The sequence below is a fragment of the Camarhynchus parvulus genome, chromosome 1 (genome assembly GCF_901933205.1).
Source record: "Camarhynchus parvulus chromosome 1, STF_HiC, whole genome shotgun sequence".
In the NCBI taxonomy this organism is placed as follows: domain Eukaryota; kingdom Metazoa; phylum Chordata; class Aves; order Passeriformes; family Thraupidae; genus Camarhynchus; species Camarhynchus parvulus.
In genome coordinates, this window is record NC_044571.1 from 49,172,811 (window position 1) to 49,200,130 (window position 27,320).

The 27,320-nt window shown below is 35.1% G+C and overlaps 1 protein-coding gene across 18 annotated transcripts in view; it reads left to right on the top strand.

Annotated features, from left to right (window-relative positions):
- Positions 1–27,320, top strand: part of MYCBP2 (MYC binding protein 2) — a 176,933-nt gene that overhangs the window by 121,750 nt on the left and 27,863 nt on the right. For 5 of the 18 annotated variants that reach the window (XM_030943587.1, XM_030943604.1, XM_030943595.1 and 2 more), the window contains 8 exons: positions 26–166; positions 5,797–5,871; positions 7,804–8,028; positions 8,936–9,068; positions 11,724–11,849; positions 15,245–15,430; positions 22,040–22,141; positions 24,856–26,502. In XM_030943587.1, coding sequence (XP_030799447.1) covers positions 26–166; positions 5,797–5,871; positions 7,804–8,028; positions 8,936–9,068; positions 11,724–11,849; positions 15,245–15,430; positions 22,040–22,141; positions 24,856–26,502 — 2,635 coding nt within the window. The remainder of the gene's footprint in view (positions 1–25; positions 167–5,796; positions 5,872–7,803; positions 8,029–8,935; positions 9,069–11,723; positions 11,850–15,244; positions 15,431–22,039; positions 22,142–24,855; positions 26,503–27,320) is intronic. The other 13 variants (XM_030943665.1, XM_030943736.1, XM_030943657.1 and 10 more) reach the window with 11 other exon arrangements.

Sequence of the window (27,320 nt, forward strand, 5' to 3'; positions counted from 1 at the left end):
CGTTCTTGTTGCTTGTTTCCCATAGATCCACAATGATGATGGTGTTTGGCTGAGGCTGAATGATGAAACAATAAAGAAGTATGTTCCAAACATGAATGGTTACACTGAAGCCTGGTGTCTGTCTTTTAACCAACATCTTGGCAAGAGCCTTCTGGTACCTGTTGACGTAAGTAAAAGGTGCCTTTGAAAAATATCCAAAAGTACACTCTATCCTCATTACAAGACTTTCTTTAATTAAGGCTGCAAAAAGTCCTGAGGTAAATGATATTTTAATTATCAAATACAACCTAACATGTGTTTGCATTTTGGAGGGCTGCTGTGTAATGAGGGTGGAGTGTAGAAAGGTATGAGGCTTTTTATATTGAAGCCTCTTCTCCTAGAAGAGAAATAAGTGCAGGGACTGCTGTAATAAAAGCAGAATAGTTTTAGATTGTGGTTTGCACCAGGTGTTTCTTATGCTAGATAGCATTGTCTGTGAAGTAGTCCACTGGTGCTATGATTTCAGAAGAGGCTTGCAGCCTACAAGGGAATCAATCTAACTGTTGCTTTTTAAAAAAACCAACCAACCAAAAAGTTCTTTAGGCTCTGGGTTTTGTGGATGTTTTTTGTGAGTTTTATTCCTGAATCTTTAAGTTATCACTTCATTAGCTAATTAAAGAATCCCAGAGCTTCAAGACAAACATTGAATTTATAATAAGAGTAAACCTAATTTATTTGAATAACTTTAATGGTGATCATCATCACTACAGTTTAAAGGTTACACCTTTTCTAGAAACAAATTACACTTTTTTGAAAAATGTGAAAGACAAAAAAGGAACAGCTCTGTTAGCTAAACCGATGTTCCTCAAAAGATTCATGAAATGCAGGCCTTTCTGGCTCATCTGTTTTCATGAATTCCCCTGAGTGGGCACTACCTTGTTGTCTTATCGGCAGAACGTGAGAATCAGATGTAATTGATACTGCTATTTAGATTTGATTTGTCAACTTATCTGAGTAAGCTGCTGCTGCAATTGAAGATAGTTGAGAAATATTTCATTAAATTAAACACTGAGATCAGAGATCAGTAATATTACGCTGTTCATGTTTTTGGTTATAGTAGAACTGAGGTATTCCCAGTTCCAGTGAAATTGGGCTATTTGCTAGTAGCTAAATCTGGAAATTCATAATGCCCTGTGGCTGTTCTGCCAAACACTGTTATGTGATGTGAACAGCTCTTGTCTACAAATTATTTGTTGATATATTTCTATTTGTAGATTTCTTTCAATAGAATCCTTTTTTGGGAAATTATTTTAATTTTGGGTTTGGGAAGCAAATTATTTCTGTACTCAGAAAGCAGTCACTCAAATATGCCTGTCATCACAGTGTTTTTCTAGTCTGTTGTAGAATATATGAGAACACAGAAAAAAATTAGGCTTTGTTTAAAATTTTGCCTGTATTTTTTGCCTGAAAAATTGGTTGCAATTAGAAAATTGCTGTATTATACTTCCATGAAATATTAATAGTTCTGTGCAGTAGTTGAATTTTACCAGTTCACCCATGGTAAAAGTGAATTTATCTTGACTAAGTAAGTAACTTCAGCAAATATTGTTGATCTAGATGGGTATTATAGTCTGGTAGATTTTTCTTCAATTTATCTTCAATACCTTTTTACTTGTTGAATGAGCTCAGCAGTTGTCTGTGATTAGCAAGAACTTACTGCTTGGCATATTTCATACAGCTCTGGTATACATGTGGTTCTAGGGAAGAGCATATGCTGTGCTCCTTGAGAGAAGCCTGGAAAGAAATGTCTGCCATGAATAACTGAGCATTCAATCTTGATAGCATAATTTTGAGAATTCAAATTTCCTGTGAATAAGGAGGTCAGGTACAATCAAATGTGAAAAACAACATTCAATTTTCAAACATTTCGTTCTGTGTGTAAAGTTCAGATGAAAGATTCTCTCTTGGTTTTGGGGATTGTTAAACACTCTTGTGAATTAGTTTTGTTACCCTTTAGACTGTTATGAGCTTTAGATATGCTTAATTTTCTTTTAGGTAGGCAGTCACACGTCTTGACTGACACAAGTTAATAAAAGTCATGTGCTTTCTTAGCTTCTGCTCTGTAGGTGGCAGCCTACATAGCAAAAGGGTTATGAGAGCAACTCTTACAACAATGCAGGCATGTGCAAGAAATGTGTTTTGAGCTACTGTCAGAAAAGTTTCCTTTTGTGGCTCTAATTGTCATATTTTCAAGAGGATTTGCATATCCTGAAACTATTTTATTTCATTATGACAGTATATAAGCAGTAAGATTTGTTGGTTTAATTTATAATAATAAGAGGGAAAAGGAAGAAAATAGTTCTCTAACATTTTATATTTTAAAGATGACAAAACATAAGGTTCAGAGGCTGACTTTTGAATGCCTTAAGTCTGCTTCCTTACTAGATCCTTCCTTTGCACAGATACTGCTTTCTTGGTAGGAAGTTTAAAATCTTTTTTATGGTGATTACTAGGTTGAAAATATTTCAAATTATGCTTTTTTTTCTCAGACTTGTCCAAAAAAAAGAATGCTTGCAAGTTGTCAAATTTGATTTTTGCGGTCCTCTAGAGATGAATGACTTATGCCAAAAAAGATGTTGAATTAAGTGATAAATGCTAAAGTTTTGTTAGATTAAATTGTGGTATAATTCATATATGCTCAATCCTGTTGATGTGGGTAGCTGAATGACATGATGAGCAGAATGCAGTAGAAAAAATTGTGATTGTGAGATTTTTTGGAGCCAAGCTGTTCCACCAGTTTTGACTTAAAAGGAAGAATGGAGAAAGTCTTTTGTGTGACTGAAATGCAAAGGGAAGATCAAATGCCTGAGCTAGGCCATGTATTCCCTGTTCAAATAGATGTCACATTTCTTCTACTAGACTCCATTTTCTGTTCAGCTCTTGAGTGGGCAGACTTGTCATCTCCAATTACATTGCTTTGTCATGTTTAAATACACAGGCTTTTTATAATCAATCCCTTAAGTAAATAAAACTTCTCAGTGCACTTTGGAAAATATGTAAAAATTTTTAAAAAAAGTTTTAGTTATTCTGTTTCTTCACTGTATTATGGAACAGTGGGCAGATGAAAAACAGTAGAAGTTCTCAGCAGTGTTAATTATGACCTCTTTTCATCTTGACTTATATTTTGTATCTTCATTTTATGTGTATTTATTAGCATTAACTAGGTATTTTATGATAAAGTAAATACTGAATATTGTGGATCTCATAAATACACTTTCTGTATTTTTATTAGAGCTATTACAGTTGAGGATAAATTATCATAGGAAAGGAGAGATTGATGGTAGTTACCAGTGTTTTATTTATTTGAGCTGTGCTCATTTACCTTCTTAGAAGGTATTCAGCTCTTCTGTGTCAAACTCTAGAACTTGTCTTTTTAAAAAATCACATTCTAAGTTCTCACTACTTTATTTTAAGCTTAAAACTTTATAAGAAACAATATTGTACCCTGATGTCTGGCTACAATATTACATTCCCCAGCCACCACAGACAAACAAGGATTGTGAAACTTGGTTTTCAAACCGTTATTGCAATGGAAGAAAGAATTAAAATTAGTATGTAGGCTCCAGTGCTTGATCACAGAACCTAAGAAAGCTTAATGTTCTGTGGAAACACTGAAGGACAATTGACAAAAATTTCTACCATTGTTTTAAGCATGATTGAAGGCAATTGAAGAGTAAGACTGTTGGATAAAATGTCAAGATAGCTGTTTAAGAGAAGTCTTAGTTTTGAAAAACAATAACTGAGGTTTTAAATGCTTCCTAATGGACCAATGATTGTTCATGGCAAAACAAATTATTTTTTTTTTAATCTTTGAAACTTTGAATTTATTGGGAAAGGTTTGAATTTCTGAAATTAGTTTTAGATCTTGGAAGGTGAAGTCTTGAAGGAAAGTATGAAGTAAATCTAGAGATGATACCATAAGGGCTGAATTCAAAGCTTCTATCTAGTAGTTTCTCAGAATGAAAACCTAGTTCCCAAATAGCTGCCTGATCTATTCATCTAAACTGGTGTGCAGTGCTATAATAGGCAGGAAGTTCTCAAGTTCACAGAGCAAAGGAGAGCTTCTAGTTTGATCTTCTTGGTGTTTCTAAGCCAATGTGATCCCACTTCACTGCTGTTGGTTTCCCTTGTGTGTTTCACACATAGAGCTCTGTGATGTAGAAAAATATATCTCTGAAATAATATCTAAATATTTTAGGTATGGATAGTCCATTTTTCTCAGTGGAAGTCCATCAAAAAAAAGGAGATATGCTGCAAAGCAATAGAATCAGGCAGTTTAAGTAGGTTGGAAGTACACTCATAAGGCACATGTAGGCTTTTTATAGTTGCCATAGTTTTATGCTGAGTTGATAAACCTTCACTTTGCTAATCTTCCTATCTGAGACCCTCCCCACCTTCCCCAGTGCCTCAGAGCATAAATCACTAGTGCTTGGCTACCTCCTTCAGTTCTGGGTAAAGGTACTCAATTCTAAAGAAATGCTGCTGTAGTGACAATTTCCCTCTCTTTGTCAAAATGGCAGATCATTTGTATTATTGAAACTTTATGTTTGCAAGCAGTGTATAGTAGATTATTTGCTTCTATCATGTGATAAAAGTGTAGATTTGCTTACTTTTAACATGTTAGTGCTTTTTCAAGGAATACAGATGAAGCATGCCAAGGGTGTTGTGTACTTGTTTCTGCCTGAAAGGATATACTGCCTTAGCTACTGTTAAATTTTAATGTGGCTGCTGAGCAGGGATTTCATTTGGTTCCCATATCAGGATGGGATAGGAAATTAGATTTTGATACTTTGGTTCATATAGATGAAATGGGTGCTTTGTCAAAAGGATTCCATCACAAATACCATAAATACGATTGTTACTACTGCTATATGTATACTATTCTTTCATTTGACAGAAACTGTGAAAATTTCTTTGAAATCAGTAGAAACTAGCTTACGGAAAAAGGATGTCTTCTTTTTCATGTTTTCCAGTGATTAAAAAATGCTGTCCTCACTGTTTTGTAGGAGGAAAAATTAAGCAGAAACAGCAGTGCTTATTTCAATAGTGTGTGCAATTGATTATAAAATTAGTGATGTCTCTCTGGCAGCTATATTTGGGTTACAGTTATTCCTAACAAACTTGTTAATGCATTGTATGTTTTACAAAACTAATGGAATTTAGCAATTGTTCTCCATATAGCACTGAAATTTTTGGCTCTGGCAAAAAGTACAATTTTGATGTGCAAACTGGTAAAATCATTCTGTGCAAGTGGACTTCTTTCAGCAACAGAGAGCTTAGCCCTTCTGCATCTCTTTGGTTCTGACTGGGTGACTAAAATTCTGTGTGCACTTGTCCTGCACTGGTTGAAATCATCTTTCAGAACAGGAGACCATCTCACCAGAAAACTGGTTTGTGATGGGACCAGCTACTGTTTCTTTGTAACAGAAATATGAGATTTTTCTGTGTCTGAAGTCTCAATCTTTGTAAGAGATGTCTGGCTCTTAATTTCAGTAAATGGCATGACACACTACATCCATTTTGAGCTTTTGACATACTAAACTGTTTCTGTGTAATGGATGATTTGCCATGGTGAGCAATGGACTTAGGTGACTTGATCAGGAAAACAAAACTTTCCCCTTTTCCAAAACATTCTACCACTAAATTTACTTGAGGAGAAACTTTGTATTATACTACCTTGAGCTTCTTCCTCCAATATTTCTTTGTTCCCATTTCTTTGTTGATATATGTCTCTTTTTTTCAAACTTTGTTGCTCAGAATGTCTTTAATGCTAGCCAAGGAGTAAGGGATTTGGACTTTTTTTCATGGACTTCCAAAGCTTTACCCCCTAAGGTGAGTTAAATTACAGGAAAAGTCACACTGTATCTCATGTTTTCAGAATGCACCTTATGACTTAACTTTATGCTAAATATTCTTTGAAGTCTGTTTTACTGTGACTTATTTTTATAGGAAGTAGCAGATTTGCATTCAGTGCTGTATCTGTGTCTCTTTCTTCTAAAATGAGAAAAGAGTACTAGGGCAGATTATTGAATTTTTATTAATAGGTAGTGCTCTCCTTTTTTACCAAACCAAATTAGAAATTCAGAGAGGTGGCCTAGTAACATAACAAAACCTTTCATTCTCTCTTAGAGCAGAATTTACTGGTAAATATTTTTCTGTTACTGGAGGCTCCACATAAAGTTGTGGCATCTAATAAGATGATATTTGTATAAGTAAAGCTACCACACAGATATTTAATAAATACTCTGATCATTCTTAATGGGTTTTTAAAATTATTTAATTCTAGGAACATGATATGTTATGTACAGTTAAACTGTTTAAATTTACTGTAGAAGTGTTTGTCTGAATATCAGTTCTGTAATGTTTTGAGATGGATTTTTTTTTGGTATGAACTTTGTAATGAAGACAATAATGTGAAGTACATTTTGGTTTAGAGGTTTTAAAACTTGTTTGTCCATTGGTTGTTTTTCCCCAGAATAGCAGATTTTATTATGTCAAGATCTAAACTATGTTTAAATTGTCTTTTTTTTTTCTCTCAAACCAGTTTACCTCAGCTTGCATTAACTTGCTTTGTAAGTTACATGTTTACATAATACAATCATTTTTGTATAAAGGCTTCTTGAAAAAAACTGCTGTATTAGTCTGGACACAGTGCACAGACTTCCATACCAAAAAAAGCTGAAAACATGATAATTCAAGATGAGAAGAAATTTGCATTCATTTAAAAATAATGTAGCCAGAGTTTGGTTTAAATCTGACCAAGAAAGTATTCTTTCTCACAGCAGGGAGTGAACTCCTGGAAGGTGTTTTTGTGGGAGATTGTCAAGGCAGAAAGTGTCACCATATTCAGAAGCAATTAATTTTCAAGAAATCAGTTTGATAAATAGACAGTAAAGAAAATAGGTATACCCTGTAACATCCATAATAAAAAGGTTTTAAATGCTATTGGTATATGAGGGACAGACCACTAGTAAAGATTTTTATGCTGCTTCTAAAAAGCTTCTCCTGTTGCTGAACATAGTAAACTGAATGAGGTGAACCACTGGCTTCATCCAGCAGGACATTACGTAGTTTGTAACTTTCAGATGTTCCTTTAAAAGTTTAAAAGTACCTATGACTTTCAGTGTAGTGGAGCTTGCTCCTGCTTCTCACCTGCATTCTTCTGAAATAAATGCACGCTCTCCCTCGTGGTTTTCTGTACAAAAGCCTTTCAGTTAAGCTGTTTCTGGCTGAAAAATCTATGCTAATTTTTCTTTTCTTTTAGTAACTACCACTTTTTTTGGTAAGAAATTCAAAGTGTTTTCTGACTTCAGGTTTGGATATATACTTCATCAGCAAATAGTATGAAATAATATTAAAGTTCCTTTCCATAGCCCCAGACTTTAACAAAATGTCACAAATAGAGCAGGAGGAATGAATGTGTATCCTGAGAAATGTCAGCAAGGATAAAAGTTTAGTGAAAGCAGTTAGATTAAATAATTTGTATCTGATGTTAGATATGAGCTATTATTTTCTATAAATGGTTACATTTATACCACTTTTGCTTGAAGAATAGTGTCAGGAGTAATTCAATTAATATGCAATTTAGTAGTAGTTAGATGTTCAGCACTGCACACTAAAATTAGCAATGTAACTAGGATCTCCTTTAGCTCTGAAATTTACCTTTTGTAGTCTTGAAGTACGTGTTTCTTATCTCAGTAGATTAAAGGTGGTATTAATAGGCTTTATTCTGTTCTGTTTTGCCTTTTTTTTTTAATTTCTCAGGAATCTAGGTCTAATGCTGATGATTTTTTCAAAGACCTAAATTCACACTGCCCACAGGAAGCACTGATGCAAGAACAAGACATGCCATTCCTTCGAGGTGGACCTGGAGTGTACAAGGTAGTGAAGACTGGCCCATCAGGTCACAACATCAGAAGCTGCCCTAACCTTAGAGGTATCCCAATTGGAATGTTAGTTCTGGGAAACAAAGTCAAGGCAGTGGGCGAGGTATGGATCCTTGTAGCTTCAGTTCATGTCTTCATAGATACCAGTATATAACAGTAGTAACCACAGCAAAAGAATCTGCCTCTGTCCAGGTTTGCTTTTCCCCTCCTCATGCTAAATACTGGCCTTTGACCTTGGTTTATGTTAGCAGTACTAATGCAGTTGTGTCACTTGCCTTTTTGCATTGATTGGAATAATGTTAAAAGTGCACTGCAGTTACCTGTGCTTGCTTATGTATTTCTGTTACAGTATTCCTTACAAAATTGTGTTTCTTGATCTACTTTTTTGTTCTATTCTTTGAAAGAATTTTGTTTCATGATGAAGAGTTTTCCTAGGACCTAACCATTTAACAAATTCTGTTTCTCTTTGCTGATTGTATTAATTTGTTTAGTTGCTGATTTATTGTTACTGTTCTGGGTTGTCCAGTTGTGGTGTTTTATGGTTAAGAAGGGCTTAAGGATGAAGTGTGTCATGCTATTTCCTAAATATAATATCAAGAACAAAATTAATACTCATAAAAACCTTTCATGTATATCTTGGTATTATAATTCTCCTGTTGCCACATCGATTAGAAGGTATATCTTGGTGACTCTTTCCCTCCAGTTTTTATTTAGGCTTATGTGGATTTTCTGAAGTTGTGGTGTTGGTGTTTTGCTTCTTCTGGATATAAATAGGTTTAAAATTTTTGGAATTACTCCTAAATGTAAATATGCCATAAATAGGTTTGGTACTTCAGTCTGCCTCAGCCTGTGGCCTTAATTTAAGAAACTTTTTTTTTTTTTAACATTTACTTTGCAATAGAAAGATTGAAATTTAATGTGTTTTCCAGATACTATAAGTAGTTGCTGAATCATACTACTGAATTATTTGAGAAGTCAATAAATTGTGCTTTTTTATGTGTGTGCATCAGGTGACTAATTCAGAAGGTACGTGGGTGCAAATGGATAAGAACAGCATGGTAGAGTTCTGTGAAAGTGATGAAGGCGAGGCATGGTCATTAGCTAGAGACAGAGGTGGAAACCAGTACCTTCGACATGAAGATGGCAAGTGGTTGTTTCTTTATTTTTTTTAATTAACTTGAAAAAAATAAGCAATCTAAACAGGAGAAATAAAGAAGTATCTGAATTTTGAGCAGGTATAACATCAGCTTATGTATTTTCATTTGAATTACGTTGCACGGTCAGACTTAAAAGTTGTTTATAAACATTCTTTAAATTATTTTTTTTAAAACAGTCAAAATATTTCTGTATTATTTCTTCTGTACCAGTTATGGTTATGGACAATAATTTTAACCATCTTTTTTCTTTTAGCTCTGGGGTTAATTTTTATGCATCTGTTTTCCAAAAAGTGTCTTTATGAAAAGCTTTGACCTCAGCAGTCATGTTCTGCTTGTGTTTTTAGGTCACACTTATTGTCAGCCTCTTATTTGTTCATTTTAACAGACTCTTTGCTATTTTTCTGGTTTTCACATTTGCTGCTGAAATTCATTTCACACATAAATACTCTTAAGAGTTATCCTCACATTACTGTATTAGAACAAAGCAATTCCTTGCTAATACATAAGTATTTTCTGTACTGTTGTGGCTTGACTTTCAGGTGTAAAACCTTCTGCAAAGAAGGGGAATAGTCAAGAATTTTTCATTAAATATATAAATGTTTGCATAATACTTCAGACACTCCTTTTGAAGTCATAGCTTTTCTAATTTTAGTTGTGTCTGATAATGTCAAGTTCTGAAGTGCTCAAAGAGCCCAAGTAGATTCCATAAACTAAATAATTGTGAATTGGAGCAGTACCTTATTGTTGAAAGCACAGGTATTCAATAATAGGGTTGATAAATTCATTATTTTCTATTTTTATATAGGGTTTTTTACTTTTCCAGTAGCAAATAATTTCTCTGAAATCAATACATTAGGCAGTGTGCAAAAATTTCCATTCCAGAGTGCTTATTTTGAGAAATACATTTAAGTAACCTGACAGTATTTTGCATTTTTAAGTTGTTTTTTATCTTCAGTATTTGACCTATCATTTCATATTGTCTTAAATTTCTCAAAGTATATGTGTGCTCTAAGAAATAATTCACAAAACAGGAAGACTTTAAACAAGACCCTTGTTTGAAAGTATGTTTTCAGATTCTTGATGCTTAGGCACTGTTACTGAAAGACATCTTGGAATATAACATTGCTCTCACAGCAAAACAGAAATCCAAGCTCCAGGCTTTGAGGAAAAAGCTCTGTAGTGGGATTTCAGCAGTACAGCTCATAGAAGTACCGTCTAAGAAACTATGATACAAATCACATGCCTCAATATAACAGTTGTTAATCTTTTCTAGATGAGTCTCTTTTTACAGGTAGGGTGAAGGCAGATGTCTCTTGTGCATCTAGCTAAAGCAGTTTAAGCAGTCACCAGTGCAATTATTGAGATTTTTCAACATGTTCTAGGTTTCTAGTCCACTTCAGTGCCATGTAAAACTTCATGCACTCAAGCCATATCTGAAAGTTATTTTGAACTGATTGTTTTTATTTGCAATGAAATTATTTCGAAATAATTTATCATCAGTTTCAATGCTTTTGCTAGAGGGAAATAATAAGGATCTGTAGGTGCTCTAGCTAGATTTGCAAATGTCCATTTTTTTTATCGATGTGAATAGCACCATCTTTCACATTACATTCATATTTTCATTATTTAATAAAATTACAATAAATTCCCATAATGAGTAGGGTTTCTGTCAGAGACAAGGTAGAACTCTGAATAGCCAGGTCTGTAGCCAGGTATCCAGTTAAAGTAATACAGCAAGATCTAGAATAGCCTCTAATTAAATTTCTAGCTTTCTCTCTCATAATTTGTTTTTAACTTGAGTAAGTTATGTAGAGTTTGTACTCTGAAATGCAGTTCTGTCCTGAAAACAATTTTTTTAATTGGTTTTTAAAGAGTTGTGATTTTTTTTTTAATTTTATCCATGTTAATTTTAGTACACTGACAAGAAAAAAAAAATCAAGGTGCCAGCTCAAGCTTTTAAAAACCTGCATTTGGGATATTTCTTCTGAATGCTTTCATATATATACTCAGTTGGAATGGTATTTTTGACCATGTTAAGTCAGTAATTTCTCTGTGAATCTAAATAGTCAAGTGGATTGCGTCTCATTTATTTTAATTCTACTGTAGTTTTGAATATTATTAAATACTCCAGGTTGGTTTGGGTTGGAGTTGCTGTAGTGTCATACAGAAAGTAAAATTATAGTAGTCATTTACAGATACAAATAAATTTATCAGGAAAAAATGTCTTGTGTTCCATGAACTATCAGGGGTAGCCACAATTAAATGTTTATTGGCTCTGAGTTTGTCACTCTGAAAACCATTCTTTGTGACCTTACTTTGTCAAAGGGATTTTTAAAATTGGTGTCCAAAGAATAAACACTGCTGAATGATGTTACTGGAAAAAATCATGTATCAAATAATGGCATAGGTGCCAAAAATTCAGTCAAACAAAAAACAGTCTACTTAGCATTAAGTCCTCTGTCTTATTATTTTTAGAGCATGAGTTCTGAAGAGCAGGTGTGGGGTTTTTTTAAGAGAATTTAGTTGAGAGAAAGAGTGCTATTGGTGGAAATAAATATCGCCTTTTGCTTTGTGTCTCATCTTTCTAGTGTAAATCTGTTACTCAGAGGTCTAACCCTGAAGTGATGTGGTTTTTTTACAGAGCAAGTCCTTCTAGATCAAAATGTGCAGACTCCTCCCCCAAGTCCTTTTTCAATACAAGCTTTCAGTAAGGGGACAAGCTGTAGTAATGGACAAGGGTTTGATTATGGCCTTGGAAATAACAAAGGTATGTTTTTACACTCATATTTTTAATAGCTATATTTTATTACTCATTTTCTGCTTTTTGAGGCACCACAGGTCTTCTCCAAAGCAATAGTATAATGAATTGCAAAGTGTTAAAATTGCTTTTTTTCTCTGCTTTAGTTTCACTCAGTCTAAGTATTGTGCATAAAAAGAGTCAACGAAGATCTGGAAGTTAGTTTTGGATTTCTGCAGTGGTAGGCACAAAACTGAAATGCTGAAAAGAAAAATAGATGTAAAACAAGATTAGAAAACTATTTGATTTAGAAAGCACATGTTTTTCAAAGTCAAGAAAAATTTGTCATCTGTCTTGACAATTTTTAAGTGCCTTTGAACAGTGCCTTGACAACCTTTAAGTGCCTTTAGGTTGACAAGATGAAACATGCCATTTAAAATTTGTTGTGAAATTAAAAAAAGAAGTTGTAAAACTGAAGCTACCTTTCAAACACATGGATACCATTTACAACTGCTGGGAAATGAATAAAATCTAGTTTCTTTTACTGATAGAAAATAATTGTTTCTTTTAATCATGGTTTATTTTATTAGCAAGATCTAAACACATATGTAAAAGCCATCAAAATAAACTCAATCTGCATGCCTTCTGTTCATTACTTTGTTAGTTCTAGCAGATTTAATAATACAGAAGGGACTTTCCATGAGGTTCTTGAGAAATATTCCTGAAACATTGAGCTCTATCATTTTATTCTTACATTGCTGTAGCCTGTGCCACTACAAATAGGGGCCTAAGGTGTGCTATGTGTTTTTTAGCACCAGCATATATTTCTTCATGGTTAAATAAAAAAAAATTTAAAACTTACTTTAGAGGAGAGGAGATTAGAAAAATATTTATTCCTAAATAGTCTATTCTGTTAATGTCACAACATGAAATAGTTCTATATCATTTCACAGTAGTTTACTGTGTAGAAAGTGGTTCATACCTGTCTATGCATTGTTATAGGAAACTCTCTTTTCTGGACAAAGGCTGCATAAGTTGAAGCATTTTCCTTTTGTTTTATAGAGCCTTTTAAACCTTCTTTTCCCAGTCATCCATACTCATTTCAGAGTAATGGTGGAATCACAGAAGTGGAAGTATTTAAGATGTGAGGCAGTATTACAGCTTGTCTCTCAATGTCAGTTGTGTAATAGTGCAGAAATATTATCTGTTCTTTTTTCTGCAGAAATGTATTAAGACAACAATTTTTTTCTGTGTTGTCCAAAGATAAAATCTTAGAAATGAATATGCTATGTTAACAGGCATCCTGATTTCTGAAGACATTGTGATTCTCTTTACTACCTCTTAAGCAGTTCAAAGGTGTTTCTTTGGGATAATACAGTTACAAAACATTTGGAAGCTACTCCTGGCATTGAATTCCATACTATTTTGTACACATTATTTTCTCAAGGTACCCTCAAGCTGTGATATTTAGTGTGAATGAACAACTCAGCTAAGTGACTTCATTCAGTCTGTGTACGGTATTTCCTTTTGAATTGCCCAGGAGTTGTTGGCAACTATATTGAAAGAATAATGGTCTTACTTTCCCAAAAATAGAATTGTTCAGCTGTACCATTACTTTGTATGCAGTCTTTCTGTATTCTCAGGTCTAAGAAGCTCTGAGTTTTGTGAAAAATAAAAAACGGAAGGCACAGGCACAATCTCTTAGGGGAATTTTCAAAGGAAGCATTTCTTTGGAGGGACTTGTTTGTTAAAAGTACTTCTGTAGGAATGCCCTAGGTTTTGATGAAAATTCAGTCCCATCCAAGAGTGTTTCAAAATGACTGATCAAATGTAAAGATCCCTATAATAGATGTAGGTATAGATCCCCATAATAGTTTTACAGTAGGTAAGACTTTCCTACTGTAAAACTGTTAATTTTAGGTTTACAGTATTGCCTGCAAGAAAGAAGACTTGATTCCCACAAAGAATCTATTTAATTTAGCTATGTCTTCTCTCTTCCAGTTTTCTGTGTTACAGGCAAGTTTTTAATTTGGCCCTACCCACCTCCATCTTTGATTATTGTGGGCAGATGACTGTCAACTTCTTCTCAGATAGTCTTCCCTTTAAAATAATTATTCATTTTAGGAATTAGACACGTTAGATTTAAGAATCATAGTTTGTCAGACATGTAAATCACAGAGTGACTGGGGTAAGAAGAGACCTTACAGATCACCTAGGTCCAAACCACCCCTAGACCAGGTTGTTCAATCACTTCTAGGTTTTTAAGGTAGGAATGCTTGATGCTGAAGTACAGATTTCAGTAGGTTTTAGGTATGCTACTTCCAAAAGAGTGAAATAAAATCGATTCATTGATTCCTGTAGGTGATTATTTAGAAGGGCATTCAAGCTGTTTTCTGGTAGTCATCTTATTTTTTAACCCAAAATATCAAGAAAATAAATTTAACTTAGGAGTCCTTGGGTAACACTGGGTTTGATTAATCTGCTGGTATTTCTCTAATTCCTTAAAAAGATAATTGATAAAAATCCCAAAATCTTGTAAATTCTGTGTTAGCTGCTAAAATTTTTTATTAGATTTTCTACAATGCTGTCAAAGTCATAGGAATTTGCAGAATAAAGTGACATTGTTAGGATTTGTCTGGTGATGGTTCAAATCAAGAATTTGAGAGAATCTCAGATGTCACCTACCTCATATTTCTAAGTATACTTCAAGTTACAACGTGGTGTGGCCTTCTTACTGAGGCGTCGTGTATTTCTAATGCTCACGTAGAGTTCTTTGAAAATTGGCATTCAGAAATTAAAACTCTTGATTTTAACATCAAGAGTTTATTAATTATAAATTATAATTTATAAATCAGTTTATTGAATGCCTTCATTTGCCTCACAGCAAATGTAGGTGAATCTTCAGAAACTAATTCCTGTTCTTAAATGGTACTTACAGATTTTTTTAAATTACCTTCAATCTGACCTTGAAAAACAGTGTAACAGAATAGTTTTTAAAATATTTGCAAAAATGAGCGAATATTTACCAAAGCACTGGCACAGAAATACATTTGCCAAAGCCTAATTACATGTTAGCTTTCCCCTTTCATCAGTTTTTCTAATGTTTTTTCTGCATGTACTGTTGCATGTGTATATTACTGTAAATGCTGGGGAGTTCTGTTTTTTTCTTTGGCTGCTCTTCATTTTTTAGCAAGGCAAATATAAATCTCTATTTTGAAATGTTTAAAATAATTGCAGTAAAATATCCATGAGCCTTAAAAACCAGTAATTTTATTGCCATGCATGGAGTGAGATTTTTATGTTTAGCCACAACCAGAGCTGTATGTGGCTAAATGAGATGTATGAGCTTTCTCTGTTATCATCTTTGAAACTTTGAGTACCATTTTACTCTGCCTTTCTGGAGAATGACAGGTAACAGGTTGTAGTTTTGACTGTTTTGCCCACTACAGGTGACCAACTGAGTGCCATACTGAATTCCATTCAGTCACGGCCAAATCTCCCAGCTCCTTCCATCTTTGATCAAGCTGCAAAACCTCCCTCTTCCCTTGTCCACAGTCCATTTGTGTTCGGACAGCCCCTTTCCTTCCAGCAGCCTCAGCCACAGCTTCAGAGTAAGTTTGTCAGCCTTACCTGCCTCATCAGTCCGTTTCTGCAGCTTTCACATTGCTGTTCTCAGTTGCTTACCAGCTACTAATCATCCCACAGTGCACCTTTCTGGTTTTGTTTTTTTTTAAGTTTTTCATTATTCAGAAGCATGTGAAGTAATGCTCCCAAAGAAGTATACTTGTTCCGCTTTGATTTTTATATTGATAGTATTTTGGGTTGGTATGTGTTCTTCACCATAGACAAGACATGAAAGTGCATTTCCAATATTTTATGCAACTCTGGTTTATAAATAAGGTAAATATTTCATATAGTACAAAATGATGATAATTCTTTTAGCATCAAAAATGCACTGCAGTAAGTACATAGGTATTAACTTTTCTTACTTCCTAAATTTCTATTTTTGTCATTGCTCCTAACGTTAGGGATGTAGCTGGACAGTGGGAATAACTTAGTGCTACTCATAAGAAATGTTTTGTTAATTTTCTGTTGGGTGCTCATAGGATTGGCATGGTAAAGGAACTTTGCTCATTGAGGTGAATACCAGCTAACCTGATTACTGATGGGAGGACAGGAAACTGTTTTGATTAATGAAAGCTAAAAGCTCAGCATTCATGATGGATAGCTGATAACTGCACTAAATTCTCTCTTACGTGCAGAACAGGTCAGGTCACAGGAATACTCCTTTATGCCTGTCTCCCACAAATTGTCTCTCTGAGGTGCCTCAGCTCTTTCTTGTGGGACTGTGTCAGTCAGTTCAGTGTCTGTGTATATGCAGTCCTGCATCTCTCCAGCTCAGCTTATTTAAGTGACAGTGAAGTCCTTCATGTGAGAGCTAGATTAAGGTTTCTAATTTGCTCTTACAAGGATTGCCAGAAATCTTTTGGCTGTGATTTTCTGTAGTTCTGCTGGACTTAACACCAGCATCCTGAAAGCAGAATATTCCAAACTCTACTCAGATAAAACAGCTGACTGCCAGTGGCACCAGCACACCCTCATTGAGAATTTGTAAAATATTTCTTCTTTCCCGTCACTTTTAGGGTTTTGGTTTTTTTCTGCTGTTCAGAGAGGTAAAGTCAGTTACTCAGCTTTGCATCAAAAATAACCCTAATTGTCTTATTTCAAATTTCAGATGATATGTCCTTTAGCATTTAGACCTATATTGTATGAAAACAAAATCATCATTTTTGATTGTGCAACAAGATTTCTCAATAGATTTCTCTGTCCAAGATGTGTAGATAAACTGTATTCAGTAAGGTACATCCATGTTTTATGTTTTAATAAGGATACAATTCAAATAGAAGCCTTTTTTTTTGTCAGGTAGGGGAGGAGCACTGGTGGTCTACCAAATAAAAATATTATGAAACTGGAAAATTTTTTTGAATTTGTGTCTGATCTGGGATCTTAGCTTAGTGCAAGGTCTCAACCAATTTGGTGATTTGCCCTTCCAGAAGGGAGAAAATTATCAGCCTGTACTGGTCGCTGACTGTGATTTGATACATAGACTTTTTTTTAAGCAGTTTATTATCCAGTGTCAGGTTTGATGCAGATAACATAAATTATTCATAAAGGAGAGAAATACTAACATTTTTGTTTTCACAAAATTTAAGAATAACATGGGAGATTTCTTGTTTAATTTTCTTAGACTTTTGCAAACTTGTTAATCCTCCATTTGCAAGTTCATCCAAATTCAGCATATAGTCAGGGATGCCTGTAAGACTATATCAATAGACTTGTTCATTCAATAGTTTTATGCAGTTATATTAGAACAGTAACCGAAACTCATTTTAAGTATGCAATTTTAGTTAATTACTTCTAAATCACTTTATAGCCTCCTGTTACTAAACATGTAATTAAAAGTCAAATCCACTAAACAACATACCTTGAGTCCATATCAAGTCAATTGAATTTTTGCCCTAGACATGCTTAGTTTTAGTTTCCAATTATGTGCTCCATCCTTAAGTGCTTTGTGCAGTAAAGTTAGATTTTAAAATTAAAATGAATGCTTATAGTCAGTATACTGTTGATTAAATGGACTAATGATAGTCTAATAGTTGAAAGAAGTTGTGCCAGCCTAGATTTCCCTGTCTGCAGATGTTATATACTAAATGCTAACCATGATTGCAAGTCAGCCTAAATAGTTCAGTCAACTGTTGACATTTTCTGTTCTTTCTCAAATATATCTATCTCTGGGGAGAAATTTGGTTTGGCATAATTCTGAGGAAAGCTAGGATCCTGCTGAATGCCCTCTAGAATTATTTCCTTTATTTAGATTTTTATAATAGGAAGAAAAATCTTGATCTGATATAAACATACTTTGTGCTGGTGACAGATTGTAATTCTCCTTAGAAGTGTTTGTAGGTAGCTGGTTTTTCCGGAGATTTTTCTGTCCTTAAGGTTTGCTTTGCAAATTCATTAAGAAAGAAGGAAAGGACTTGTCACAACCTTTTATCCTCCAGCACAGTGTCTGGTTATTTTTTTCAGAAATACTACAGTTTAGGACAGTCACCTCCTTAGATGTAATGCTTGAAGAAATAAAAAGTGTTTCGGTTACTCCTTTCACATCATAAATGAGTTACAACAGCACTCTGTTTTATATCAAAGAATTTGGTACTGGAGGGATATTAGAAAAAACAAAGGGAAACTGTTACTCAGTTTTGTGTTACTTGCTAGAAATCTGTGAAGGGCTGATTGTTCTGTCCTGCTTAATTCCTTTGCTACTTTTCAGACATAGTTATACAAGAGATTGTTTTCTTTTTCACAGGGACAGACAAAATTTAGGTACTCTTGCCATTTATTTTACTTCTTTGTCAGTCTTGTGTGCAACTAAAAGTTCAGAAAAGGTAGAAGAGCTGGCAAAACCTTGGAGTACAGGAACATCTATATTGATTTGGAGCCTTAGCAAGATTTTTTTTCCAATAAGATCACAAGTTTATGTATGTTTCTTCCTTGGATATTTGACCAAAACAGGCTGTAATTGCTGCAGCCTGCTTATGCTTGCTTCTGAGAAGCCTGTAAGATCATCAGTAACAGATTTGCTTATGCAAACTGCCATACCCGCTAGATGATTACTGGTTGCTTGATTTATTTGTCAATGAACTTTGCTAAAAGCAGAGAAGACTCAAATTTCTGTTGAGTTTTGAGTGTAGGAGAAGTGAGGAAGCCTAGAGGGTCATGGGAGATCTTGTCTCTCAACTTCAGCAATATGTGCTAGGTCATAAATCTCCTTAGATGTCGCAAGTGTGGGTAACAGGATCTTGGCATGCTGTCCAGCATCAGTTACCAAAATCTGATGATTGGCTGTTGAGCTCTGAAGTTAAGGAGGGAAGTGGGAGACTTTGCCGTCACCAGTGTTAGACCTTTATGCCTTGTTTCCTCACACCTGAGTTGATACTGCAAATGAGGAATGGATTTGTGGGCTAAAAAGCTTTGGACCCCTGTGAGTTCTGATATGTTAACCTCCCTCCAATGCAGCCATGCTGCTTGCTTCAGGTACTGCTTCCTGTGCAGGCAGAAGCTGCAGTGCTGAGCTGCTGTTCAATGCAGCGTCCTGTCAGCTGCTCCCTTTCCAGTCTGTGCTGCAGAGCTGCAGTCCAACCACCCATCATCAGCTCTTGCCATTCTTGTCAGGAGTTCCTCCATACATCCTTTCAGTATTGTGTGATCAGTTTCTTCTTGGTTTTGTTCCTTTCCCATCTAGGTGCTGGTGAAATTGCATTTAGAACCACAGTGCTTCTCTCTGCATTTTCTAAAACTTGTAGAGGGGGCACAAAAGACCAGCACATATATGGAGCACATAAGATGTGCTTCTTGGTAGTGTCTCAGTAAAATGAAGGGAGAGAATCTTCTCAGCCAGGCATGGTGATCTCTTCTGCGTGTGATTTAATCATCAGTTAAACCAATGATGACTGGTTTAATTGTGTTTTCAGATGCTGCATATTGCCAAGGCATCATTCCTGAAAATTTGAGCTAAATTAAATGGTCTCATAACCTAGGCTTTTCAGGTTCTATAGGCAAGGGTACATATGAAACATACATTTGGCCAGGTCAATCCAAAACCATCCTCTGAGGGCTGGTATGGTAAAGGCTGGAGAAAGAGTACAAATTGTGTCAGGTGTTTTTTTGGAACTAATCTCCTCATATCACATCTTTAAAAGTTGTAGTTAGAAATTAGAAAAGCATAGAATTCTTTTTTTTATGTACCTTTCCAGCACAGGAACACTTCTTTCAGTTAATACACTTACGTGGCTCAAGTGTTAGTGTTCCAAGCCCCTCCACTGGTAAAGAATATTGCTAATATTTTTCTCATTATAGCATATTTCAGCTTTTGCTTTAATTCATTCACTCATATCCCTACTTTAACCATACTAAATACATTTTTTAATATTCAAGCTTTTTTTTATTACTTCTGTACATTCTTTCATTAATGGAAAAATAATTTCTAAAAAAGTCCTAGTCCTGCTGTTAGTATGACATTTGGCATTTTCAGGAAGTGAAGAAAGATATGCTGATTGCAGTGCTTGAGGAAATTGAACTGACAGCTGTATTGTAGTTTCCATGTCAGTAAAAGTGAATGAAAGAATACATTGTTTTTAAGGGGCATCCATTGCTTAGGCAGCGCAGCAAAGGCAGGTCAGTGCTTTCATTCATCATGATGCAGAAAAGCAGTGGCATTTCAGAAGAAACTTGAAGCTAACTCCATTTTCCAGTGGCATTTTACGTGATGGTTACAGAGTTTGCTTAAAGAAGATTCCCATGAGCCAGTTAGTTGTATGTCTTGCTTCCTAGGTTTCCTCAGAGGAAGTAGGCACAACTGTTGAAAGACTGCATCCTGCCATTGAAATTGAATTGCCTCTTATGTCTCCATATTGGATAACTTTTCAAGCTGGAGCTGTTTCCCTGTTGAAAGAAAGAGCATGACTAAAGGCACACTGTCACATTCGAATGGCTCATGAGACCAGCCTTGCCTGCCTTGTGTTTCAAGTCTTTGTAGTCTCTGAGGATGTTTCAGGAAGAGGGAGCCGTAATCAAAATGTTGGTCCCGGAGGCTGTCCAGTTATCCTGGATGTACATGGATTGTCATACTGCTAGACCCACAGTCCCTTTGAAAGGTTTTAGTAGTAGTAGTGCATCATTCAACACTAGATTACAGTATTGTAAAATGTAAGTGTTCTCCGAGACAGAGTGAAAGACTGAAGTATAAATGTGCATTCATGAAAAAGGATTTATAAAGATTCATAAAGATTTTCCTTTCATTATTTGTAGAGTGGGATGCTAGTGTATCAAATTGACATTTTTAGGTTTCTGCTACTGCTGTTTTGTGATCCTAAAGTTTATCTGCCTTTTTCTTTTAAAAATTGACTGAGTGACATCCTATTGCTCAGAAGCTATATAGTTGTTATTGGATCTCTCCAAATAATTTGTAGGTATCAAAAGTAGGTAATACTGATGTTAAATCTGTGTTAATACAGTGTTGAGAAATTAAGGATTTGTTTCCTTTTTTTTTTTAGAGAATGAAATTCTTACTTCAAATGTATGAACCACCTTCTCATTGCAGTTTCTAGAACCATAGCTCATTGCATAAGGTAGCAGGCTTGTTAAGTTGAGTGTACAAGTCAGTAAATGTATTACCAGAACAAAAACATGTCTTACATAGTGTAGGAATTGAAATAATTTATTTTCAATACAACTGCCTTATTCCATTTGTACAAAAGGGTGTATCTAAAACAGTGTATTCTAACATACACATTCTCTTTACAATTATTACTTTAGTAAAAATTTCACCTTTTTTCCCAAAGGAATAGGACTTAAAATTAAAACCAGAAAAAATTAAAAAAAATAAATTATAGACTGAAATGAAAGCTCCCTACTATTTCTCTCCAAGTTTTATTTTTGTTGAGTTGTATTTCTAACAGATTTGGTGTCAGTACTCTGTACTGAAAATATCTTGGATGACATCAGATTTTTTCTTAAATCAGAATTATTTTTAAGACCTGATACACTTTTTTTTTATCTATGTACTGTTGGGTAGACATTCATCTACTACTAGTTAGGTTTCTTGTATTGAGGAACTTCACATTACATAAGTGAAGTTTTTCAAAACATTACATTATTGAGGTGCAATCACTTTTGAAAACAGTTTTGGTGTGTTTAATGTATTTTTTTTCATTCTTTCCAGTGATTAACAAGACTCCAAAACTAAATTAGATGTTCTCTAATTTTCGCTAAAGAATGTGTAAATTGATCATCTGGAAGACCATATTGAAGTTCTAAATTATTAATTTCTGAACTTACAGATTAAATGTTAACATCTCAAACCCAGGTTCAGTTCAAAACTAGACACTGCTGATTTTTATAATAAACCATAAATGTCATTGGCTAGCCCTCACATATTACATTTTTAGATCCTAAAGACTAAGATTGAAATTGCAGCATTTTTAGATCAAGGAAGCTGATCTACTGCATTCCAATACAAACTACTGTCTGTCATTTAAAACTAATGTAGGAATTCAGAATACATAACAAAGAAGATGCATATCATTTGAAATGCTTGTTTTTATCTTTGCTGCTTTTCCATTGAATCTGTGCTGCTTCTGTGCAACTGTTTTCCACTGTAGAAACTCCATCCTGCTGCCTTGCTTCTCGTGAGCGTATTTACAAAAGTAGTGATGTAGCTGGGCCTGCCTCTGCTATTTCATCTCTCTCTCACAAACTGAAGGGTGGGTATGCATGCCAACGTAGCAAGGTTATTCAGATTTTTTACCTGCAAAATGTTCTGGGTTTGTTTTTCTTTCTTCTTCCATGCATTTTCATTTCATTCATGTAAGAAAATAATGTTTTAAAGCGAATGTTCAAGTTTGGTATTTGTTGGGAGCTCATCTGATGTAATCATTCACTGTTGCCTTCATGGGTTGCAGCAACTCCACGATGCACAATCTAGATGTCTCTGCTTTGTAAAATGGAAAGTGACTTAGTCTAATTACAGCTGTTTTCAAACAATAGGCAAAAAAGTATATAAGAAGAAACAGGAAATAAAATCTGGGAATTTTTTTTTTTTTTTTTTTTGCTTACAGACAAAGCAACTTGCTATTTGATGCACTTCTTCCTTTGGGAGATTTTTCTTTTTGTGCTGATACTCCTGAATGCTGCTTAGGATTATTTATCTCTATATGTGCAAATCCAAACCTTTGTTTTTTCAAAAAACAAGATACTTAAGATACTTTTGTTGTTGAAGCCATTGTTAGGCTTTACCTTTCATAAGCAGTTTTCTTCTGGAATGTTTTCCTCATTGGTATTTGCTAATCATGCATGTACTTTAAATTTGATACTTTGCTGAATGGCTTGAAGTGTTAAATATCCTCTAAAATGATTGTCATCTTTTCAGTTTTTTTTACTCTTTTATGAGGCATTCTGTAAAACTTTCAATCTAAAGTATTTTCTCATCTGGCAGACTGGGAAAAATATGTATAAAAGTAATTCTAATTTGCATTTCAGAATTTATCACAAAATAAGCATCTCAAAATAGCTCATGAGTAAAACTGGTGAATAATTAAGCTGGATGCTTGGACTGATATTTCCAAAATTATTTTTTTTTTTAGCAAGAACAGTCATTTTATAAACCACAATTTACCATGTTATTTCTTGCCTTCTTATTCCAACTTCCCCCTTCCAAGTGAAAAACAATTATAGAACTTGTAAAAATGAAGACAGATTTGACTCTCAAAATTGATTAGGATGATAAATACTTGCTATATTCTCACTATATTCTATTGCTTGCATTTGATACATTATTCTTTGATATAGACACAATATTTCTTCTCTGCTCAGAAAAGTATGAACTTCTGCCATGTCTTGGGAAGGCAGAAAAATACTCTAAATTTCAGGCTTGTTAAATATTCCAATATAATTCATCCTTCACTTTTTTCCTGTTGTTGTTAGTTTTATTGTAAGGTATTTAAATATGGAAAGAGCAAATAAATAACAATTTTTTATAACCTGAGAAAGCATCTTAGTTGCTAAATTTTGCTCAAAATTTTTCTAAATTTTTCTTGGTTGTTTTTTATATTGTGAGAGATAATAGTAGGAAAAAATTGCATCTATGTATTTTCTAGGGTAGGGGTAAGGGTTGGTGATTGAGAACTACATGAAGTTGCTTCAGATCCCATAATGCATAAGAAAGTAGACACTGTTTTCACATCTTCTAATACTGAAGATACTAAAAGGTGACTGTCTATCCTGCTCCCATTAGAAACCAAGGCTTAAATTTGCAAATACTCTTTGATTAATTGAAACTTTATTTTTTAACAAATAGTTGCCTTCTCAAAAATATGCCCAGACAAATGCAAATAACCTTTTTAATATCTAGAAAAGAAAAATATTCCTAAGTACTGTGTCCTAATTCTGCAGGCTTACTAGGGAGACACTTCTCATGTTTGACTAATGAAAACCCATTCAAATCAAAAGGATTTAACTCTGCATTCAAGATTTTGCAGTAAGGATTTATGGAGAGACAGCTGTATTAACTGCTGCATTGCTTGCCAGTACATTCCATATTGCTTGGATTAATTTTCAAAATACAATTCTACAAGAGAGACTTGGTTCACAGAGGTATCAGAAGCAGATTGCCTTCATAAGCTACTTTTTGCATATACTTGTTTTGTATGTACCTATACTAAGCTGCCTGTAGTTCTTAGACTTACAGCTCTGTAGATGAATGTATGTACAAAGTCAGTGTGCATAGGAACAATAAATTAGTGCATTGAAGTAGGAGGACATCATTGACCAGAGCTGGCCATTTAACTCAGTGGTTGAAAAAAGTGGGTTTGTTGTTTTGGAGGGGGTTTTAAGTTTTGGTAGCAGAACATGGGGTAGATTTTGGACTTGAAAAAGTAGATTCCATAGATTATCCATTTGAGTCATTTTGAACATATTTGCAAGCCTCTTGCCCAATTTGCCTTACTAACAGTGTTTACTTCCTACAATTTCTGGCTTTTGAGCATTGAAGAAAATAAATCTGACAATACATTTGATCTCTATTCAAGTTTCCTGATGCAGTCAGCCTGTCACACATTAAGATAATAAATAGTCCCTGGTTTCAATTGCGACTGTGGTAAACTTAGTTAACTCTGGAATTTCACCTAAGGATGTAAATTTTGCGTTTTGTAGAAAGAGTGAACTATGGTTTTTGATAACCTCCATAGTAGTGTTTTCTCTGTAAAACGTTCCTAACACTTGTTTCTGTGTATCTCTGGGAAAAGAAATGTATCAAAAGTATTCTAGGGGGAAAACGATCCCTTCATGTTTCCTTTCATTTTGGCGTGAACAGAAGCATGTGTTTGGTATTTATCTTGTGTGCAGGTCTTCAGTCTTTATTTTGTACTATGAAGGGTGTCACTGCCAGCATGTAACAATTCAATTATGAAACATTATACAGGTGACCGAATGAATTTCACAGGAGCTGCTAGACCGATTTCTCCAGCAGGAAAACCAGACATGGCACCCAAGCACAGGGCTGACTGCAGGTCACCCAAGCTTGATGTGCGAATGAACCGAGCCACTGCCGAGCAGAAGAAGCCCAGAAATACCGACGGCTTATCAGCCAGTGAGTGCCTGATGCTGAAATCAGACACCGCAAAGTTGCGCTCAGACTCACACAGCAGGTCTTTGTCACCAAATCATAACACTTTACAAACACTAAAAACTGATGGAAGAACAACTCCCGGTCTGAGAGCTGAATCTCCAGGGCCAGGAACCCGGTCGACTTCTCCAAAGACAAAGACACTGACAGGCATTAGATCTGGTGCTAGTTCCCCGCGATCCTCGTCACCCAATGACAAAACACCTCTACCTCAGAAAGCTTCATCCCCTGTAAAAACAAAGCTTGATCCTCCTCGAGAACGCTCCAAATCAGATTCTTACACATTAGATCCAGACACCCTTCGCAAAAAGAAAGTGCCGCTGACAGAACCCTTAAGGGGGAGGTCCACTTCACCCAAACCAAAAATTACTACAAAAGATGGAAAATCCGCACCAGAAACTGAAAATAGAGCTCCTTCCCCTCATGTCGTACAAGAAAATCTTCACAGTGAGGTAGTTGAAGTCTGTACTTCGAGTACTTTAAAGACTGACAGCATTACAGATACCACCTGTGAAGACAACACTGAATTCAGAAGTCTGGACGATGGTTCTAATAAAGTTCATTTCAGCATTGGAAAAGCACCACTGAAGGATGAGCAAGACATGAGAGCATCTCCAAAAGTGAGCCGTAAATGTGCTGGCAGGCACACAAGACCCAAAAAGGAAAAATCCAACTTCCTTTTCAAAGGAGATGGATCAAAGCCCATAGAGCCTGCCAAGCAAGCAATGTCACCTTCTGTTGCAGAATGTGCTCGAGCCGTATTTGCCGCATTTCTTTGGCATGAAGGAATAGTTCATGATGCCATGGCATGCTCATCTTTTTTGAAGTTTAATCCAGAACTGTCCAAAGAGCATGCACCCATACGAACCAGTCTTACTCAACAACCTGCTGAGGAAAAAGAAACCAAGTTGAAGAATAGACATTCATTGGAAATATCATCTGCTCTTAACATGTTCAACATCTCACCTCATGGACCAGATATATCTAAAATGGGTAGCATCAATAAAAACAAAGTCCTCTCAATGTTAAAAGAACCACCTCTGCATGAAAAGTGTGAGGATGGAAAAACTGAAACTACCTCCTTTGAAACATCCAGTCATCACTCAATGAAATCCAAGTCTCCTCTTCCATTAACACTGCAGCACTTAGTAGCTTTCTGGGAAGATATTTCTTTAGCAACTATTAAAGCAGCTTCCCAAAACATGATTTTTCCAAGTCCTGGTTCTTGTGCAGTCTTAAAGAAGAAGGAAAGTGACAAAGATAACAAGAAAGCCAAAAAGGAGAAAAAGAAAAAAGAAAAGGTTGAGGCTAGGCCAAGGGGAAATCTTTTTGGTGAGATGGCCCAGCTTGCAGTGGGAGGACCTGAAAAAGATACCATCTGTGAGTTGTGTGGAGAATCCCATCCATATCCAGTGACCTACCACATGAGACAAGCTCATCCAGGTAAGACTCCATTTTTAATTCCCCTGTCCATCCATAAAGTATATTTCACACACATGTTTTGGTGTTAGTTGCTGTTAGGAAAATGTCAGGCTATGTTTTCTATTATATACACAAAATTAAAAGTTGTACTTGCATACAGATTAGTTGCACATCTTTGTGTATAATTATAAATAGTTAGGAATCTAAACTCTCTAAGTTGTTTGAAACAAGGTCAAAATAATGCTCTGACTTTACAGTAGCTCTTCAGAAACATGCTATGTTTTACACTTTAAGATTTGAAGCTGTGCTGAAATAAAAAATGAGATTGGTCAGTTGGAGTTTCTACCTTGACAGAAGTTTTCTGTTACTGTTCTACTGTCAAGAGTAGGAAACTTCTTTTTGCTGTGTCGATACTGGGTATCAGTGACTTAATATTTTTTATATACTTGTTGGTCTCTACTTTTTTTTAGCTCTGTGTGTGCCAAATTGAAGTCCGGAATCTTTTTGAGAAACTCTAATCAGCAAAAGAATACCCTCCATTCCCTCTTAAGCTTTGTTAGCTAGGAGACGAGATTTTCATGTTTGTTAAATTACAGATATTGTTGGCTAATTTATGATACTGACCTTAACCATAACATAGCTGTCTGAATAGGGATCTGTTCATGCTTTGGATAAGTTCTTTATAAAACTTGAAAACTACAGTGCATTTGTATTCGTTAGACACTGGTAGGACACATAGACAAGAACAGAGAAGAACCTTGTTTTGTAACCAATTCAGACACACAGAAAAGTAGAAAATTAGGCCAGGAAAGGACATGCATCTTCCTTTCTCCCCTCTT